General features: G+C 32.6%; 4 protein-coding genes across 4 annotated transcripts; 3 read left to right on the top strand and 1 right to left on the bottom strand.

Moving 5' to 3' along the window:
• Positions 1-2,167: 2,167 nt before the first annotated feature.
• On the top strand, positions 2,168-4,580 carry LOC130955850 (E3 ubiquitin-protein ligase CSU1). Its single transcript, XM_057882832.1, has 2 exons — positions 2,168-2,520; positions 3,671-4,580. The coding sequence occupies exons 1-2, from the start codon at positions 2,282-2,284 to the stop codon at positions 4,344-4,346; spliced, it is 915 nt and encodes a 304-aa protein (XP_057738815.1). The 5' UTR covers positions 2,168-2,281; the 3' UTR covers positions 4,347-4,580.
• A 1,967-nt stretch (positions 4,581-6,547) lies between these two features.
• On the top strand, positions 6,548-9,862 carry LOC130954993 (cell number regulator 5-like). The gene is made up of 5 exons (XM_057881769.1): positions 6,548-7,128; positions 7,729-7,792; positions 7,958-8,122; positions 8,952-9,017; positions 9,173-9,862. The coding sequence occupies exons 1-5, from the start codon at positions 6,830-6,832 to the stop codon at positions 9,341-9,343; spliced, it is 765 nt and encodes a 254-aa protein (XP_057737752.1). The 5' UTR covers positions 6,548-6,829; the 3' UTR covers positions 9,344-9,862.
• A 618-nt stretch (positions 9,863-10,480) lies between these two features.
• LOC130954218 (putative cyclin-D6-1) lies at positions 10,481-11,958 on the bottom strand. The gene is made up of 6 exons (XM_057880946.1): positions 11,769-11,958; positions 11,601-11,687; positions 11,436-11,531; positions 11,139-11,337; positions 10,900-11,030; positions 10,481-10,809 (listed from the first exon to the last, which is right to left on the bottom strand). Exons 1-6 carry the CDS (start codon positions 11,934-11,936, stop codon positions 10,666-10,668), a joined length of 825 nt encoding a protein of 274 aa, XP_057736929.1. The 5' UTR covers positions 11,937-11,958; the 3' UTR covers positions 10,481-10,665.
• Positions 11,959-18,021: 6,063 nt separating this feature from the next.
• On the top strand, positions 18,022-21,046 carry LOC130958101 (cation/H(+) antiporter 15-like). The gene is made up of 3 exons (XM_057885001.1): positions 18,022-18,389; positions 18,472-19,482; positions 19,580-21,046. Exons 1-3 carry the CDS (start codon positions 18,141-18,143, stop codon positions 20,870-20,872), a joined length of 2,553 nt encoding a protein of 850 aa, XP_057740984.1. The 5' UTR covers positions 18,022-18,140; the 3' UTR covers positions 20,873-21,046.
• Positions 21,047-21,503: the final 457 nt, after the last annotated feature.

Below are 21,503 nucleotides of genomic sequence, written 5' to 3'. Positions count from 1 at the left end.
ATTTGTTATACGTAGATTAAAATTAGTTATTAATATAAAATACATATTATAAATAAGTTAAATATATATAATAAATTAATAACTAATTTCAGTAATTAATTTTAGTGTACAAATAATATCTTTATTTTTTGATTAACTATATTCATATGAACAATGGAAGGCTCAATGATAAAAAATAAAAAAATATTATGCACACATAAAAATTAATCATAAAATTAGTTACTATATAATTTTATATAAATGTGTTATTTAAATTATTTTTAATATTATATTATATTTTAATATGTATGTGTTATTTATTTTAAAACATATAAAATAAATTATTAAAATATCAATGAAAAAATAAATTGAAATATGTCATGCATGTATATTACACGATAGTTGGCAGAATCTAACAATGGCCTACAAGGCTACAACCTTTCTTTTCTCAAGATAGTTTATTTCTATTTTCTACCAGCATTTCAGCCTCGATTTATCTATTTATAATATATAAAAACTAATACCAATTTCCTCTCCAATAAATTTAAGCCATTTTTTTTTAATGATGTCACATTAACAATTTTAATTATTTGACAAAAGATTAAAATCAACCAATCATTATTTAATAAAATATTTTTAAAAAATAAAAATAAAAAATTTTTATCTATTATTATTCAATTGAAACATCAAGTACTAATTAAATGTAATAAATATACATTAAAAATGTCATAATAATTATAATTATAAAAAATTTCAGTTACAAATATTCAAATTCTACAACTTATACATGTTAAGATTTTTACTACTCTTTATTTCTTAATCTCTTATATTAATTGTCAAAAATTTCTTAAATTTATTATAACATTTTTATATGTTTCATTTTTTTAATTATTTACAAAAAAAAGCATAAAAAGTAGAAAATTAAAATTTCAAGGGTTAATGAATGGTAGGAAATTACAAAAATATTTTAATATGCAAACATATAAATAGAATGCAAATAAATAAAAAAATAAAAAATATTTTTTTATAAATAAATTAATTATATAAAATAAAATATAATTGATGATAAGACATAGTATTTATATGACATGGTTGTTGAATATTATTTATATATATATATATATATATATATATATATATACCATTCTCATTGGCAAGAAAATACTCTTGTGATTATTAAGTGAAACATCTCTCAATTTATGTATATGTGCTTGTTTGGGTGTCATTATTTTGATAAAAAAATATTTTTTTAATAAAAAATATCTTTTTTTATTTTTTAGTGTGTTTAGCAATTTTTTAGTAGTAAAATTAAAAACACTAGAAAAATAAAAAAATATTTTTTGAGAAACTGTAATTTAGTGCTTGTTTGGACGCCATTATTTTGTTAAAAAAGATTTTTTTAATGATAAAATATCTTTTTTTATTTTTTAGTGTGTTTGATAAATTTCTAATAGTAAAAGTAAAAGTACTAGAAAAATAAAAAAAGATCTTTTTTGAGAATCTATAATTTATATCTTTTTTTTAAAAGATCTTTTTTCATGAAAAAAAAGATGTTTTTCATGTAATAACTAAACAAAAAAGTACTTTTATATTATTATACCCAAACATAATTGATAGATAAAAAGATCATTTTGTATGAGATATCCAAACATAAAATTACTTTTACTTTTTCATAAGATCTTTTAAAAAAAGATAACTCGAAAAAAAGATCTTTTCTTAGAAGCTCACCCAAATAAGCCCTTACATTTTTTTTAAAAGATCTTTTTCTTAAAAAATATATTTTTCATGTAATAAATAAACAAAAAAGTACGTTTATATTGTTATAGTCAAACATAATTGATAAATAAAATGATTTTTTTGCATAAAATATTCAAACATAAAATTACTTTTATTTTTACATAAAATCTTTTAAAAAAAGATAAATAAAAAAAATATTTTCTTAGACCCAAACAAGTCCATATTCTTAAATTTTAAGTTGATTAGAATGAATAAATAAATAATAAAAATAGTCAATTTTGGACTAACAATAAAAAAGGAAAAGTAGTGAAAATAATATTGACAAAAAGAGTGTAGTTTAGAAAAGTCCATAAAAGAGGTCTACGAAAACCAATTGGCCCAATAAAAGAGGCCCTTTGGGCCCATTGTAGACAGACTCTTTCCTTCTGCAAGCTACCAACCTGAGAAGTCAATAGATATCGAAGTGCAATTGAAATTGAAATCCCAAATTGTAAAACCCCATAGTTGGAATCGACGCAGGTGAGCTTGAAATTTACGATTGTGATTAGCGGAAGAGGAAAAAGAGATGCCTCAGAGGCATTCGAAGAACAACAACGACCTCGCGTTCTTCACGTACGACGAGAAGCGGAAGCTAGGGTATGGGACCCAGAAGGAGAGGCTGGGCAAGGATTCCATCAAGCCCTTCGATGCTTGCTGCCTCTGCTTGAAGCCCTTCATTGACCCCATGAGCTGCCACAAAGGTCATGTCTTTTGTAAAGAGTGCATTCTCGAGTGCTTGTTGGCTCAGAAGAAAGACATTCAAAGGTCTCCATTTTCAAACACTTCCTCTTTTAATTTTCGTTTTTTTTTTCTTGTTTATTTGGACGGAAAATAAGTTTCTGATTTGTTGGATTCTTATTCAAGTGGTGAGGCTGGATCCTTCTTAAACCCATGTTTGTGATGCAATGCTGTTTTGTGAGGGTAATTGTCTTTGAAATTCTGTGGTTGGAATTGCAGATTGTAGGATATTTTGCTGATAAGTTCATGTGTGATAGGATTTGGAAGGCATGCTTATGACTGATGAGACAATTTGGTGTTTTGCAGCGATTTGTTATTGTTTGGTACATTTGTATAACTTTACTGTACTGTGTTTCAGGATGCGAAAGAAATTGGGAATAAAGGGTTATTTAGTGAACTGCATTGATCGTTCATTTTGTTAGGAGTAAAGATTTGGAATTGGATTAGTGACAATTTTTTTGTGGAGTTAAGTTGGCTTTTAGATCTATTACAACGGGTAGCGCTATGTCAGGCTTAGGAGGCTGGTCTCATTCATGAGTATCGGTCGTCTTTGTTTTTTGCAAGGTGTTGATTGAAGGTTTTGTTCACTTGTAGCTTTTTGTTTGAGATTTGAGATGGATTGGTTGAAATTTTGAGAAATGCCAACAATAATACCTTTATGAGTTTGTAATTTGATTAGGCATGAGAAGGTTGGCTGATGATGACAATAGCCTCCAATCATTAATTACAGTGTCTTGTATTATACCTTTGCATGTGCTTATTGAACTTTCAACATGCTTGATGCTTGTATGCTATTTGATGATTGAAGTTTAAGTTTTATTTGTGGTTTCACTTTGACCACTATCACTAGCTTTCGACATGCTTTGCTTTTTTTTTTTCTCTTTGGTTTAAATTGAGCTTTCCTTTTGTCATCATGTTGATATAAATTTATAATGTTTAGATCATTTTCACAATTGCGTTTCTCTAGTCCTTTCAGGGCCTTAACTTGTATTGGATGTTGCACGAGTTATCATGTTAAACCATGTGTTCTTATGCTAGACAAATTCCATTGATTACCTAAAACTTTCAATGATATCTTGCATTGGTTTATTCGTTTATGTTATGTTTTTCCCTGTGGTATGAATACCACAATATGTTGTTATGCAGTGATGTGCTTATGATATTTACAATAAAACAGAAAGCTTGCAGCCCATGCTGCTCAGCAGAAGCAAGAAAAAGAAGAAGAGGAGGAGAAATTGATGTTACAAAAGACTAAAGAGCTCGATGCGTTTGATCAGCAAAATCATGGTGCTGTACCACAATACAGTGATAGAAATTACAGCCGTGATAAGAATGGTTTCCATGGAGCAAACAGTGTGAAGGTCACATCCTATGAGGAGGAAGCCCTGCGGACAATGAAGGCGTTTTGGCTGCCTTCTGCTACGCCAGAAGCTGCTGTTAAAGTAGATGCACCTGATACCAGTACTATCTGTCCAGAAGGCAGGGAGAAACTGAGGTTAAAGACACTTTTCCCTGTCCACTTCACTGAAGATACTAGTGAGCAGAAAAAGCCCAAGGCTCTTGATAGGACCTACCTTTGTCCTAGCTGCAAAGTTACTCTCACCAACACAATGTCACTTGTGGCCCTTAGTTCATGTGGGCATGTATTTTGCAAGAAATGTGCTGATAGATTCATGGCCGTTGATAAGGTCTGTCTTATTTGCAACAAACCATGTAAAGAGAGAAATTTGGTCAACTTGGAGAAAGGAGGTACTGGATTTGCTGGTCATGGTGATCATCTTGAGGCCACAGACTTCAAGCATTTGGGAAGTGGTTCTGGTTTGGGCTTGGTAAGACCGGCAACGAAGACTTGAACCCAATTGTCTAGCTTGTAGGTTCTATGACACTCCAAATCAGAAGAAGAAAAACTGCAATAACTTCTCTTGATGAAGTTATGTCGCCATGATACCCATCATTATATGTCCTTATCATGATGCCTCTATGTTGTGTATTTTGTTTATTGTTTTCTGTTTTTTTTACCAAGTATTAAACCATGATAATTTGAAAAGTCAGTCATGATAATTTTAAAGAGCAGCTCGTTTCATTAATTTTTGGTGCTTGGAAATGTCAAATGTAGTGGGCGAGTCTTATAAATGTTCTATAATTCTCTTATGAAGAAATGTATGGACCATTTGGCACACTGTACAGTTGGTATTAGGTAAGCGACCTACGTAGCATTATTTGTTGCTCATTAAATATTGTTGTAACAGACAGCTATAAAATTTTGATTGATAGCTGTTTACCTACTATGTTCGGTTGTGGTACTGTAATAATCTTGATTATTACCATAGTTGACAATTTGTTTATTGAATTTATACCGGGTCATTAGCATGAAAATGACAAGGAAGCTCAATAGTCCCTTGAACATTCAATTTACTACTATCAAATTTTAACATGGTCTTTTGTAATACTTGGAAACCATTGAAATAAGATTAACGCTTGTGTAATTGCAAATCTAATCTAATAAATCTATATTCTCTCTTTCTTTAATGAAAAGACATGCATGGTCTTGTGACCTTGTTCCGTTGGGTGGGGATTAGGATAAACTGGATAAGGAGTTTGGCGAGTCAAATCAAATCCCAATCCCATATGAACAACAGATGCACATGCACGTGAGCTGCTTCATAAATGTGAAGGACTTATCACTTACGTTGTAAAGTGCAAACAGGTAAACGGCATTACCAAAACGACAAAAGACAAACACCATCCTAAGAAAAAGCAGAAATAACCCTACTTCATTTCCAACAACCAAAGGCCCAACATGCTTGCGGGGACTCCTTCAATATACTTACTCAACTAATTCACGTTTATTGTGCTACTAAAAATAAAAAAAACAATTATAATACCAAAAAAATAAAAATTAATTACTTACTATGTATAAAAAAATGTACTTAGTATTTTATAAAAAAAATTATACTACTATAAATAAATTTCATTAATTAATATATATAAATATACATAAATATATAATAACTATTTTGATGACTAACTAAAATATCTTTTAATAACAAAAAACAGCTCAAGGTAGCTTGCATGGTTGGAGAGTGGTTAGTGGTACCTCACGGCAAGTTGTTCCTTTCCTTACCCTTGATTATGGTCTATGGATGGGTATGAAGAGTGAGTTTCCCACGCATTAACTTCTAATCAAACCTTACAAACTTGCTTCCGGAGGAAACATTCTTTTACCTTGAAATTGAAATTAACTTCTAATCCGGAAGCTTCAGTTTTAACTTTTAACTTTTAATAAGCAAACAAACAAATACACCGTAGAATATAGTTGCCGGAAAAGAATATTATATTAGTAGCAACTAGCATCGCTTTCTGATTAACTTTTAGCCTTTTAATTAAATGCATAACTTTGGACTTTTTAAAGTAAGTTCCCTGTTTATGGTTATATACTTGTATTCCATTAACCCAATCACAATCTCTAATGCCACTTCCATCCACGCAACTTGACAATTTGACAGTAATCTTGGCTTTGTATTATGCTACACTCAATAATAATAATAATAATAAAGAAAAGTCTAGGGACCAGCAATTTTATTGCATTTTGGCCAGCATGTAACTAGCAGAGAAAGGTGAGTCATTGGATGAAATTTCACACCAATCTCACACCATCAAATCATCATTGATAATTAGTTGATGACTACCAATAACAAATATTACTGGCCCCTAGCATTGCTCTATTATTTTCAATAAAAGTTAATAAAGCAAACTTACCGGGAATAGAAGCAATTAGTGCGTTTGAGCTGTTCTTAGTAGATTATTACAGTAAATCTTGCTGCAAATCCAGATAGTAATTAGGATTAAGATGAGGATTAGCAATAAAATCTTAGCTAAATTGTAGGGAGCACGTGGGAACAGCAATACCATCCGAAATGGGACGTTTGCAGGTCCCACACACCATTATTACCCGCCAACAAAGGGATCGCTATTCTTATAATAATTTCATAATTAATCATTAATAATTAATGATTCAACTTAATTTTTTTATTATTTGTTATCTGAACTAAACAAACATGACTCTGTATTCATTGCATCATCTACACATAACATAACACACTCCCAACCCCCAACAGCAAATCAGCAATCACAACACACAACATTTTTTACTCTCCATCTTTATCAAAAACTGTATAAAAGTTTTTCTTTGTTCATTTATTTATATACCCCATAAAGCAAAATCTCAAAGGGTGTCCTCAAAAACCGAGATTTTATTTAAAAAGGAGAGATTTTTGTTGAGGCAAGTAGAGAAAGGTGCAAGCTTTGTTTCTGGGTTTTCGAAAGCGAGCAGGAAATGGTGGATTCGGAGAAGGTGGTGTTGGTTGAGGAAGCAATGGAACGGGAAAGGATCAACGGTGGTGAAGAAGATGAGAAGGAGAGGCTCTTGGAGGGTATGTCTGTTTTGGATTTTGACATGCTTTGCTCCACCGTGGCGTTGCAAAGTGCTAATGGTAGCTGGGGGAAGCTTGGGAGAAGAAACCTTGATGATGAGGAAGAAGATGAGGAACAACATCTTGGTGGGGTTCTAAGGATGTGGGAGGGTGAAGTCCTTGATTGCTTCGATGACCGCCGCATCGCTCTTGAATCAGCATGGTAAGTTTCTCTTCATTTTTTCTTTTTTATTTTTTTGGGTAGATAGTTCATGCTTCGTTCATTGTGTTTATATGTCTGGTTTTGTAAGTAGTTTAGCTGATTTTGATAGAAATGACTGATAATTATTTATTTATTTATTTTTCAAGTCTTTTGCTTCTTCATCCTTCATATACGGAGGGAAAACCCTTTTGTGATTATGGTTTCAGTTTGAGACTTTGAGGAGAAACAGAAATTATTAGCTGTAACTGTAAGCTAGTGAGTTCAGGTTGCACTTTTGTGCTTCGGGTTCCATTCCATTCACAGAACTCCATATGGAAGTCCAATATTATCAATTTCCATGTTTTCTCAAGTGGGGTGAGGGGATTCTTTTAGACTGAGATTTGTTCTATGTAACTGTGATGTACTGAACTACTGTTGGATTATGACTTATGAAGGGAAATCAGTTTGACTTGTTTTCTTATGGATGCCTTTCTGGTCAATCAAACACTAAATTGCCAAAAGATAAACAAGGATAATGTATCTGTCAGAAGTTTGTCTTTATTTTGCAAATATTTGTTTGATGCACCATGCATATAAGTAATAGCTAATATTCTGTTTCAGCTGTCCTTGTTACCGATTTGGGAAGAACATGAAACGAGCCGGCTTTGGTGCATGCTATATTCAGGTATATTTAGATAGCTTGGAAATTCAAATAATTGATCCAATCATGAGTTAAAACCTTCAGAAATGGAATGGCTTTTAGGATTGCCAATTTCTGTCTTCATCTTTTTAACTTTAGTAATATAGGTACACTGCTCTGACATTTAAACTTCTTTCTTTTCCATTGCAGGCTGTAGTTTATTTTCTTCTTGCTTTAGGTGCCTTCGCTAACTTCATTGCTTTTATTGCCACAAGGCGTCATTACTTTCTTTACCTGGCTGTTGCCTTCACCATTTCTGTTGGAGCAATTTTAGGATTCTATCGAACACGTATTAGAAAGAAATTCAACATCAAGGTGGGTATTTGCCTGTAATTATTTATTAATACTTAGTTATTCTTTGGTAGGTTTTGATAGAGATTTCTCTCTAAATTTTAAGTTTCATTATTATTGGTTGATACTAATCATGAAAGTGTTGCATTTTATTATACCTTCAAATATAATATAGCTTTAATGCTGATTGTGAGGTACATATAGTTATTTGCATAGATGGAGTAGGGACTAGCTTGTATGGTTTTAATCTTTTTTACAGATAGCAGACTGGTGGTATATAACTCTCTTAATTTTTGCATTCACTTTAGAATGACGGTTGTGTCTACTGGAGTTATGGATATTTTGTCACATTGCTTATTAGATTCTGACATATAGGATGTTGTAAGTTTCTTGATACGATCTAGCTACATTTTTAACTGTAGGTTATCACTCATTAGCAGGGTTGTGCCTTTTAGTTCAATGCTGTGAACAACTTTCTAGCATCTGATCAACGAGCTTGTGTTGCCTTGTTAATCTTTCTTAAAGTACAATTCATTTGAGTTACTGATGATGGTGTAGATGGCCAATTTAATTTTGCATTTTTTTCGTGCATGCTAACTGTTGGGTTATGATAGTTTGAATTAGTCATCTGGCTTCCTAACATTGTAATGCATATTGAGTTTTTTTCTTTTTTCTTTTTTGTTGAATAAAAAACAATCTATGTGCTTTTGTTTTAATAGTGAGACAACGCTTAGTTTTTGTTGTATGTGCTTATATATTTTCCTCTGTTGAATATTTGCTGATTATTACTAACAACAACATAATATGGCTAGATTCATATATCTGATGTATTATTTGTTGGTGCCTTTTGCAGGGTAGTGATAGTGCCGTGGATGATTGCGCTTACCATTTTATCTGTCCTTGTTGTACATTATGCCAGGTAAATACAGAATTCTTTCTCTCCTCAACTCCATTGTCTCGATTGACTTTGCTGTGGTATGAGACAAATCTTGATCATAACCAAAATGGAGGCACATGTAAATTGTTGTCATACATACTTACATAGTATTGAATACTGGTACATTTATGGCACAGGAATCTAGAACACTGGAGATAAACAACGTTCAAGATGGCACTTGGCATGGCCGGGGTGACACGATATGCATAGGTGGGTTTAGTGATGGGAGTAAAGCACTGTTTGAGTTGCATCCCCCTCCTGTTGTGTCCATCATGCCAACTGATGAAAGTTGCATGGAGAAGAGCTGAATCAGTCTTGAATCTTGGCCAAGAGATTAATGCAATCGTGGTGGCGACAAAGACAGTTCACACTAGGACTAAAGTGCTATTTGACTAAGTGGAAAACATGTCAGTCTACAAATGTGCAGAGGATCTACCATTCTTAACTATTGGGGTCTTATTTTTGTCAACCCCTTTAGAGCTGGACTAGAGTTTCTAATATGAAAGAGTTACATCATTTAGTTATGTCTTTGTCAAACAGATTGTTTAAACTCATTCATGCTCCCAAAGAAAAGAAGGGCGTGATTCCAAGCTGTTCAAGTTTATCGACCTCTTGCTATAGGATTAGTTAGTTCTATTTCTAGAGCAGGGCAAGGGAAGGGGTCTAAGTCATGTTTCTTACTGAACTTACACATTTGTTAGTGAGATGAAAGAAAATAGAGAATGAAAAACGACCGAAATTCGTTTTGAAGTTGTCTTGTATGCAATGTGAAGAAAATGAAAAGATAATGAGTTTGTGTTGCATGTTACAATTTCTTTCTTTTTTTTCATATCCATTAAGATGATGTTGGATTAAGCTTTAGTTGATTTTTAAGTGCACCCCATATTTATGAATGACCGCAAATTGTTGAGAACTTTCGGTTGGGACAACAACCGTTTAACGGCTGATATTTGCTATCAAGCTATTGTTGACAGTTGAAACTCATCATCATCTGCACAAACGTGTTCTGTTCAAATTTATCTTTGTATCAACTACTTACACGTGCCATCTTTGTGCATCAACTAGGATAAAAATGAATCATGTTGTTAAATGAAACTTGGCTGGGATTACTTAGCGGCAATGAAATTCCTTCTTTTGGTATCAAGTTATTGATGATGCCAAGTGTTGTGCAAATAAAAGTTTGATAGATCTGCATCTTAAGTAAGGTGTTTACTTTACTTGATTATCTCTCAATTAACCTGTTTAACAGATATAAGTAATACAAGAAAAGATGTCAGGTTCTTTGACAACTTGGTAAACTTCTAATCAGATTCAAATTTACCCTCTAGTGTCTTGTTCTCTTTCATTGCAATGGTGCTACACTGCTACTACATTACAGGTTTTTCTCTAGTTACTCTCCATATGGTAATTATTTTAATGATTTCTGGATTTTGATTCTATGCAATAGGAACCAGTAAAGTATGGATCTATCCACTCCATTGTCCAAAGCCTTGTCATCCTCTCTGCTGGCTTGAGTTTTGGTCTGAGTTGAAACACTGATATGGACCACAAATGATGGTTTTTCTCTCAGCTTCTTTGCTCCTTCACAACTTGAGAAAAATCTGGAACATGTGTGGGCGGCGGAGGCTTATTAGATTCTCCGCCGCTTGATGCTTCTCTCCAGCACGCTCACCGGAGTTTCAGTGCTTAGAAAGCTTGTATCAATGGTTGACTCGTTCGCTTCCGTCCACATAACCATCTCTTGCATCAGGTCAATGCACTTGGTCAATGAATCCTACAATAACCACCATCAACATATTGGTTCTAATGCCAAATAAGAATCAAATATTTTCTTCAAATGACATTTGATTGAATGCAAACTCACCTCATCTAGATTCTCACAAGCTGCAATTGAAGCTCTCAGCATAGTATATTGCTGCGGACATAGTTCGCGAGATGCAGAGATAAGAGCAGATGCTGCAATAGTTGAAGGTTTATACTCTAAAAGCTTAATGTCTGCAGCCACATAATAAGATAAATGCAAGTCACAGTTTCATTGAAATTGCACATTAACATTAGATTACATTTCATAGTTGAATATATAATTGTATACTAGAAGAGTACCATTGTGAGCATTGAAGATTATCTTTGTAGCTTGCTCTTTAAGCACTTGCTTCAGTGATGGATCTTTGAGTTCTGTTGAAGAGATGAAGAAATGCAAGAAAGGAAAAGGTGTAATTGACCTCATACGCCATTCTAGAGCGCCAAGAATAAGAAGTTCCATCTTCCCAACAGTTTGAGCCTCAAAGATGCAACCTTCTATCTGTTTCATTATGAGCATGGAATGTTCAAGTTATTGTCATTTGTTGAACACATTTCTTTTCTGCTAACTCTTGTAATTACCTGAATCCAAAGCTTTACCTGTATATCGGAAATTGATAAGGGTGTGTTCTTCATCTTTGAAGCAAGAGAAAGACAGGATATGACAACAAGTTTCAGTAACCATGGCTTCTCCATCTGCAAAACACAGAGGATTAATGTACACTTGTTACAAGCTTAAAGTGAAATCATTACATATTTTCTTACCGGAATTTCTTGCCTCGACATGAAGCGATGCAAGTAATTTATAGCTAGATAAGCTACAGAAGGGTCCAAATTGCATGAACACTGGACCTGAAATAACATAACAAACTTTGACAAATGTGACATTGAAGAGAGTGTAGTGAGAACACTATATATGGAAATAACTTCCACCTGAAGTATGAGAGAAATGGCTTCGCAGCGAAAGGAAGTGCGAAAATGTGTTGAATTCAAGTAGTTTGGGGCCGGCATGTGATCAGATTCAGAAGCAAAGAGTTCTGTTATGGTATAAGCTTGTTGTTCCTTGAAGCAGGATAAAGGGTCTTCAAGATCAAACTCCATCTTCTTAGATTTTCTCTTTTACCAACACTGTGTTCTTCTAATGTCTGTGCATTGCTATTGATGAATTCAAGGGAAGCATGGGAGAATGAAGTTAGAGACAAAAAGTCTCAAAGATGGTAAATGCAATGATGGAAAAGAAAAAGAGAAGGTTCACTTTCTGTGCTGATAAAGTGATTCTGCTGGTCTTGTAAGTTGACACAGTTACACAACTATTCACAGATACATGTACACATATATTATTATAGATTCTTTGTTCCTTCCTCATTCATCCTCAAGTTTGTTCACATAAAAGTTAGGAAAAGGTTGAGATGAGTGAGAGAAAGAAAGGCCTAGAGAATTCAATAAGGTTTGGACTTAATATTACTAGCATTAGCATTTACATTTTGTGTCTCCTAGCAAAGATAAGGAAAAAGAAAAAAGTTATTATAAGTTCAAATACTTAAGAAATTGATCATAAATCATGATAATATAGCATGTGCGCTGGATCTGAGATGAAAGTGACAATGTTTTTGTTAAAATTAGGAGTGTTACCGTTGCTAATACAAACCCAGACACATATAGGGTTTATACTTAGGTCCCACCTATATATCATGATGTTGATAAGTTTATACCATCAGATCTTACATACTCTAGGAAAAAATATATACCATCTGGTTGTTGCATAATAATGAATGTAGACCCTTTTTGTTTATACAGGTTTGTGAGTATCACATTTTGTGTTGGGTAATTCAAATGAATAGTAAAGATTGTTCTTTTTAAAATAGAAAAGAATTTAAAAATAAATGGTGAAAACTCAAGTAAAGTCGATTTCACGTGAAGTTGATACCTCAAAGCCGTTAGATGAAAATTTAGTCAAATCATCTAACGGCTCTCAAGTATCAACTTCACGTGAAGTCAACTGCACCTGAGTTTCCACCAAAATAAATACATTACATCCAATACAGATTCTCATAACAAATTTATTTACAATCTTTACTCTTTATCAAAGAAATTTCCTTTCTACTTAACAAGACTATTGATAAGTGTTACATTTATACTACTCATTACAATATAACTCTTGGCCTAATGATAAGTGTTCTTTCTAACAAAAAGTAACTGAATTATACTTAAAGAGTAATTGAAAAACATGTTTAATTGGATTTATGAGCATGAAAGAGCAAGTGGTCCTTTGTATAATCCTGTAATGAAAGAAGATGGTGGTAGAGACAGTTGTGATATATGTATTCTCCCTCTCTTGTCCTGGAAAAGTTCTGCTAAGACATTGAGGCCCTCCTCTGCTGAATCCATCACTAAGTACAAGCTATTAACCTCATAGTAGCAGCTGGCAAAACTTACTTGTCCTATTAAAACCTTTGTTTTTCAACCTTCACTAATTGTCAACAATGAATATATACCTCTTTGTGTTTATTATTAGCTATACAAAAACAAATGTGTCATAACATTCTAATTATGTATCACTGCACACCCTCTTTTTAGCTTTTGGCACATACCCTTTTGCTTGGAAAGGGAAAAAAAAAAAAGAAAAAGAAAGAAAAGTAATGAACCTCTCTAGTCTCTATTCTATATTTTTATTCTCCTCAATGATACATAGCCATGAAATCATGAATGAAATGTTTACTACCTTATTCCCTTTGACCCATCATCTGAATCCCAACAAGAATAATAAAAAGGAATCCTTCCTCTTTTACCATTATGGCATGCATGCAAACCTCAATAAATAATAATAACTTTGACCACTAGTTTTGATACTACATACTATTATTGTTATTAGGCACAGAACATAGTAGTGATGATAAATCATGCAAATAGTGATTCGGCATTTGTGTTGACGACATTTTAAGGCCAGAGATGTTCACATGATAGATGATCAAGAAAGGGGAAGGAAGTGTTGTGTTGTGTCAGAGAAAACGTCCCACTTTTTTAATTGACTCTCGTCTGCTTTGAGAATTTTATGTGCCATTGGGGGTGTAGAGGGACATCATCCAATTGTCTTTACAAACAACATGTGACTTGTGCTTTGCATTCATCCAATTTAGTACTGTCTAAGCATCAAATCTTACACCAATTTCACAAAACAGATACAACAAAAGTAATAATAATAAATATACAAGATTGCAACACTAACCTTGGATTTTGATTCAGTGGTTTAAACAAATAGTTGCTACTTGCTACCCTCTTAATCAATATACCACAGGTCAATGTGTGAATGTATGTATTCTTAACATAGAAATTTTTATTGTATTCATTTCTTGAAAAACAATAATGTAATTTGTATATAAAAAATTAACCGCTTAAATGGTATAGTCCTCCATTCTCAATTAGAGGTCTCGAGTTTGAGTTTCACTTTTAACTTTAGAAAAAAAAATCTGTTATCCCATAAAAAATTATTATATTAGTATAAACAAATTTTATTATTGGTATATTATAAGTTTGTTTATTTTTTTATATTAAGTTTCATTATTACTCTGATAGATGATTATTTAATTAAAAATAAATATATAAATATACACAAATATACATTAATTAATTTGGCAGTTGACTTTTAATATGTATGTAACAATTTTGTTTAGAAAATATTAAGAAAGAAGAATGATTTTTTTATATTAGTATATTTCCATAGGTATCTAAAAGAAGAAAAAGAAAATATAATAATAATGGTAAAAATGAATGAGTAGTAAGACTACTAATAACACTTTCTACTTCTATAAAAGAAGATAGAATATTTTACAATTATACTAGGTATATATTAAAATTAGTTAGTTATCAAAATAGAATACATATTTAAATATAAAAAATATATTAAAAATGAGTTAAATTATGTATATATATTTATACACAATTATATAATAACCGAACTAATTTTAATATTCAAATAGTATTTTTGAATATTTTATTACCTTTAAGTATAGAAAAAAAATCTAAATTCTACAACCATATATTGATTATCATAATTAAAAAATTTATCTAAGGTAGAATTTCACTGTCAAACGAGTGATGGACAAGATAGTGTTACCCCCACAAGTATATATAACTCCAACCTTTGAAATTATTACTGCCAAGCACTTTGTGTATTTTATGAATCTATATTTTTAAAAAATACTAGATAAATAGATTATTTTTGTAATTAAACTTAACTACATTTTTTCTTCTTCTTATGTATTTTTTAAAATTATTATCAATGTTTAAATTATTAGAATAATTTAATTAAATTTAATTACTAAAAAAATTTATTTATATAATATTATATCGCAGGAAGGAAGAGATATTGAATTATTGATGGAGTAGGGTCTATTTTTGGTAGAATCACTGGTTAGTTAAGTTATATGAAAAGTACAACAATAACACGCATGCTAGTTAAATAACTGAAATTTTAATCGAGATAGATGATGAATCTAGAATGAGTATCTGGCTGCATTGTAGATAAAGTTTGTCTTATAATCCAATCTTATGCTTTTGTGACAAATCAACCACTTTACGGGGAATGGTGCCTATCACTTCTTTATATAATAATAATAATATATATAATTAGTACAATTTATTATTATAGTTAGCAAATAATATTCAAAAATATTAATTAATATAAACTATAATTATTGACTTTTAAATTTTTCTAATAATAATTGTACAAAAGAGCTAGAGAGAAGAAGGTAGAAATTTTTTTTAAAATGATTTTTAATTAAATTTTTATTTTGATAATTAAAAGTATGCAACTCCGACAATATACAGTAGTGAACGAGGGACATGACAAGAAGCAAAAGGTTTAAAATAAAAAAGGTGATTATTTAATTATTAATTTTTTAAAAAATATATATATAATTCCAAAGAAAATGAAAATAAAAATGTTGATAAAACAGAAAATTAAAAATATAACCATTCTTAAATCAAGATAATAAAACTCACATATAATACATAAAGGTTATAAATTCAATGTGAATTTTATTATTTTACAAATTATTCATATTTAGAGGAATATTTTTTTTTGAAAAAGTATGAGAAGACAATAAATTTAATGAATAATATAATTATGCATACGGTAACTTCTCTTTTCTACTTATGATTTTTTTTATAGATGTAATATATTTTTATTTTATTAAACCAATTTTAAAATAGAATATTCATATTGTTTACGAAAATTATTGTTTATCTAGTAAAACCGTTTTTTTTTCTATATTTGATTGGCAAACATGAAATAAAATAAAGAGAAGATATTGAGGGGGTAATGTAACTTTCAAAGCTTTTCTGTACTCCTTTGTTTGGTCTTGAATTTATGTTGTAGCGGGTGTCTTCATCTTCTTATGGAATGGATTCTGTTGTATGTTTTGCATTGGTGCAAGAGAAAGAAACCATGAAAGCTCATAGCCTATGACTCAGTATTTCTGAGTTTTCAGCTTCTATCACGTAATTGGTACCCCAATGCATACTTTCTTCTTCCCATCGCTCTCTCCCATCGTACTTGCAATATTCCATTTTCAATCACACATATTATTTAATGACGTAGAATTAATTTCTTAATTAAGAAAATTTTATTTTCTTTGTTTAATAATAATAACAGAGAAATACAGTCCATATATATGATGCATGCAAAGAAAATTATTGGACATGCATGCTTTCTGATTGAGAATACATATCCCGTGTCTTTTATACGTACATTCTTTTAAAAGTTTGTTTGGTTACATCTTACATGTCACGTTCTGCTTTTAATTTGGAATAACCTCCCATATCAAACTTTAGGCTGCATTATAAGGTATGATTCCACCAAAAAGAAAAAGAAAAAGGAAAAAAAGGAAAAAAAAAAGAAAAGAGATTTATATGCAGCGAGCTCCTATGAAGAAAAAAGATCGCATAATTCTATGTACGTCTCACCCTGCTCTAATAAAGAAAAAATGACAAGAGCTGTCGTTGTATATAGGTAAATTCTTTTAGCGATTATTATTTGATATTTAATTTTTACTTAATTTATTTTTTTAATAAATTTAAAATATTTAAAAATTATTAATTTATATATTTTAAAATTAAATATTAAATTAGACATTATTTTTTAAATACCGTAATAATGATGTATATATATATGTATGTGAAAGAGAGAGGATCTTAGACTTATTATTTTAATTAGAATGAATGGGTTAAATTTTGACCATTTTATACAATTATTCAATCACTCGTATATGTTGATTATTGTAAAAAATAATTAATTTTATTAAAATAATAATATATAATTAAATATATATAAAAAAATTTCTTTTATATTGCATTAATGTATCAAAATTAAATATTTATTATTATTATTATTATTATTATTATTATTATTATTATTATTATTATTATTATATATGCAAATTAGGCAGAAAATTCAAATAATAAATAGTTTCAACTAGTTAGACTTAGACATGAAATGAAGCCTTTTCAAAATGAGTACCCTTTTCAGTATTTGGTACAAGGGAAACGAGTGCAAATTATGACAGAATAATTTTAGCTAACCAATTTCTCTGATAAAACAACCATGCTATTATTTATAAAAAAATAAGTTATTAAATTAATTATTTTTTTATATACAAATATATAATAATTAATTTTTAATATTTTTAATTAATGTTATATTTTTATGCATAAATTTATACCTATTTGTTTTTTCACAAAAATAATAATTAAAAAACGTTAGATAATAATTTTATTATAATTTACATATGTGATATTAGTTAAGTTACACGTGAAATATAAATGGTGAAAACTTAGATGCAGTCCACCTCACGTAAAATTGATAATTGAGAGTTGTTAGATGATTTGACTGATTTAATTAAATTTTCAGTTTTCAACTATCAACTTCACGTGAAGTCGACTGCAACTGAGTTTTCACCCTTGTGAATATACTTTGACAGTTTTGACGGAGGCGTAACGGATTACGGATTTGATGGGAAAAAAAAGTAAACTGATAACGATAACGATAATAAGGATCGAGTTAGTCAACGTTGGGTTTAACGAAAATAGAAAGAAAAAGAATTGAGGTGTGTTCCTCATCTTCATTACGTATTAGCAGCAAATCTTCATTCAAATTAATTCCCAGAAAGAAACCCAGGCAATAATTAAACCTCCGATCCATAGTCCTAATTAAAATGTGTCTCCACCTCCTTCATACCTAACAAAAGGAGGTAGGAGAAGCTTAACAATTCATTAGTGGATTGGATCGGATAGCAAAATTAAGAAAAGATGGGTAGCGCGGCTGCACCAGCGCCGGCGCCGGCAGCTGCAGCGGCGTTTAACGAATCGGACAAATCAATGATTTGCTACATACCAACGATGACAACAACAAATGGTGTATGGCAGCAGGGTCTTAACCCTTTACGTTACGCCCTCCCTCTCTTCGTCGTCCAGTTAACCTTAGTTGTTCTTGCCACACGTCTCTTCTATTTCATCCTCAGACCCTTTCACCAACCCCGCGTCATCGCCGAGGTTTTGGTACGCATATAGATTCATATTATTCTCCTTAATTAATTAATTAATTAATTCAATTACGAACGAATTGCATGCATGCATGCAGGGTGGATTGTTGTTAGGGCCATCGGTGCTAGGTCAAATCGACGGTTTTGGGACTAGGGTTTTCCCTTTGAGAAGTATGTTGATGCTTGAGACAATGGCCAACATTGGCCTCATATACTTCATGTTCCTCATAGGGTTAGAGATGGACATGGATGTAATGAAGCGCACGGGCAAGAAGGCGGTTTCTATAGCCATTGCCGGCATGATTTTGCCCTTCGTGGTGGGTTTCACTCTCTCTCACATCGTGGAACACAACCACACGAGCATGGAATCGGATACTACCCGTATCAGCTATATCATATACCTTGGTGTTGTGCTATCTGTGACTGCATTCCCTGTGCTTGTTAGAATGCTTGCTGATCTTAAGCTTGTTAACACGGAGCTTGGCAAGCTTGCAATCTCAACTTCTTTGATTAATGACATGTGTGCTTGGGCTTTGTTAGCTGTAGGCATTGCCTTGTCAGAGAGGAAAGCTCGTTATTCTTATGCTTCTCTCTTGGTTCTCTTGTCAAGTCTTGCATTTGTTGTTGTTTGCATTCTTGTTATTAGGCCTCTGGTGTCATGGATGATACGTAAAACCCCAGAGGGACAACCCTTCAGTGAAACACAGATATGCATTGTGCTTACTGGTGTTATGATCTCTGCTTTTATCACTGATGCACTTGGGACACATGCTGTGTTTGGTGCATTTGTCTATGGTTTGGTTATTCCAAATGGGCCACTTGCTGCTGCTATCATTGAGAAGCTTGAGGACTTTGTTTCTGGCCTTCTGCTGCCTCTCTTCTTTGCTATCAGTGGCCTCAAGACTAATCTCACCTTGATCAAGGGAGCCGCTAGATGGGGATTTGTGATCTTGATGGTTCCTCTTACTTGTATTGGCAAGGTCCTTGGTACTCTTGTTGTTTCTCTCCTATTCCAAATACCTGTCAGGGAAGGTGTAATTCTTGGTCTGCTTATGAATACTAAAGGCTTCATTGAAATTATAGTGCTCAACGTTGGCTGGGAACAAAAGGTATATTTATATGATGCATGTTATTAACTTATTATTAACTAATTCATGTATACCCATCATGCATATTATTGATTTAATTCATTATGTATGTATGTAGGTATTGGGAGATGAAGTATTTTCAATCATGGTTCTTGTAACAATTCTGATGACAGCAATCATTTCACCCACAGTGGCATTGATCCACAAGCCAAGAAAAAGACACATATCATACAAGAACAGAACAATGCAAAGTACAGGAACAGATGCAGAGCTAAGAATCCTTGTGTGCATTCACGTCCCTAGAAATGTCCCAACCATAATCAACCTCCTCGAAGCAACCCACCCCACAATAAAATCCCCCATTACCGCAAACGTCCTCCACCTGGTTGAACTCACCGGCAGAGCCTCCGCCATGCTGGTTGTCCACAACACCACCGACAAAAAATCAGGCCGCCCCGTTAACAAGACACAAGCGCAAACAGAGCAGATCATCACAGCATTCCGTAACTTCGAAGAAAACGTGGACTGCGTCTCGGTTCAGCCACTGACTGTGATCTCCCCATACCCCACCATGCATGAAGACATTTGCAGCATTGCAGAAGACAAAAGAGTGTCTTTCATTATCATCCCTTTTCACAAACAACAAACGGTTGCCGGAGAGATGGAAGACACCATCCCTGCGTTTAGGCTGGTGAACCACAACCTCATGCAAACCGCTCCCTGCTCCGTTGGGATCCTCGTGGATCGAGGCCTCAATGGATCCACAAGATTAGCCGCCAGGCCCACGTGTCATCAGGTGACTGTATTGTTCTTCGGAGGACCCGACGACAGAGAAGCTCTTTCCTTTGGGTGGAGAATGTCAAGGCACCCCAGGGTTCGCCTCACCGTCATGCATTTCGTTCCTAGAAAAGATCTTACAGTTAGCAATAATGAAGAAGATGATGCTCAAGGAACCGAGAGAGATAATTATAGCAATAATAATGATAACTTGTTAGATGAAGAGATCATGTACGAGTTAAGGTTGATAGCAGAACATGATGATTATGTTGAGTACTTAGAAAGAGTTGTAGGGAACGGAGAGGAGACAGTAGGGGCAATAAGGGCAATGAAGAATGTGAATGATTTGTTCATAGTTGGGAGAGGGCAAGGGGCATCACCATTAACAGAAGGGTTGACGGATTGGAGTGAGTGCCCGGAGTTGGGTGCCATAGGGGACTTGTTGGCTTCTTCAGACTTTGAAACATCTGCTTCGGTGCTTGTGGTGCTCCAGTATGTTGGGGAAGGTCCAGAAGGAGAACAAGTCATGGTCAAACAAAAGCCATGGCTTGCAACTCATGATTTCTACCGAAGCTTGATCAACAGACGTATGTCAAGAAGAAAATATGGATCCCAATCACCAGCTATGTATTAATTAATTAAAGCTTTTCATGTATATATGTATATATATGCTTTTTTTGTTTAGCAAGGAGAGAATTTTTGATGCAATCTTTCTTTAGCGGAGAGTTAGGAAATGTATAACCACTTTTCAGAATACGTAATGTGTAATATTATACTTCACATTTATTGATGTATCATGTTTGTATGTGCTCCTGTCACGTTTATAAAATCAACAAATTTGTTCTTTCTAGTTTCTAATGGTTTTGAGATTAAATCATGTTATAAAAAAAAAACATGTATATTCAAAGAAACATTTGAATTTTTTAAACGTAATACTAATAGTCAACTGAATTTGATTTCTGATAAGATACTATACATCCATATAATCAAGTTGGTCCAATACAAAAAAAATCAATACCATAAAATGAAACATGAAATATACGCACTCAACACACGTAAAATCGCTCTTGCCCAACGCTTCTTCTCCACCACCTTCTTCTTCTTCTCTTTTCACGCTTGTTTACGCATAGAGCGTCTTCTTCTTCATTGCAGCAGAAGGTTTACGTTGAACAAAGCACATTATATGTAGCGCGTGTATGACAAAAAGGTGGAGACGGCGCGTGCGGAGAAAATTACTTGGTTAACAACTATATAAAAAATATATT

The sequence above is a fragment of the Arachis stenosperma genome, chromosome 10, assembly GCF_014773155.1.
Source record: "Arachis stenosperma cultivar V10309 chromosome 10, arast.V10309.gnm1.PFL2, whole genome shotgun sequence".
Classification (NCBI taxonomy): domain Eukaryota; kingdom Viridiplantae; phylum Streptophyta; class Magnoliopsida; order Fabales; family Fabaceae; genus Arachis; species Arachis stenosperma.
The sequence above is the reverse complement of the archived record's forward strand: the minus strand, read 5'-3'. Positions and strand labels throughout refer to the sequence as shown.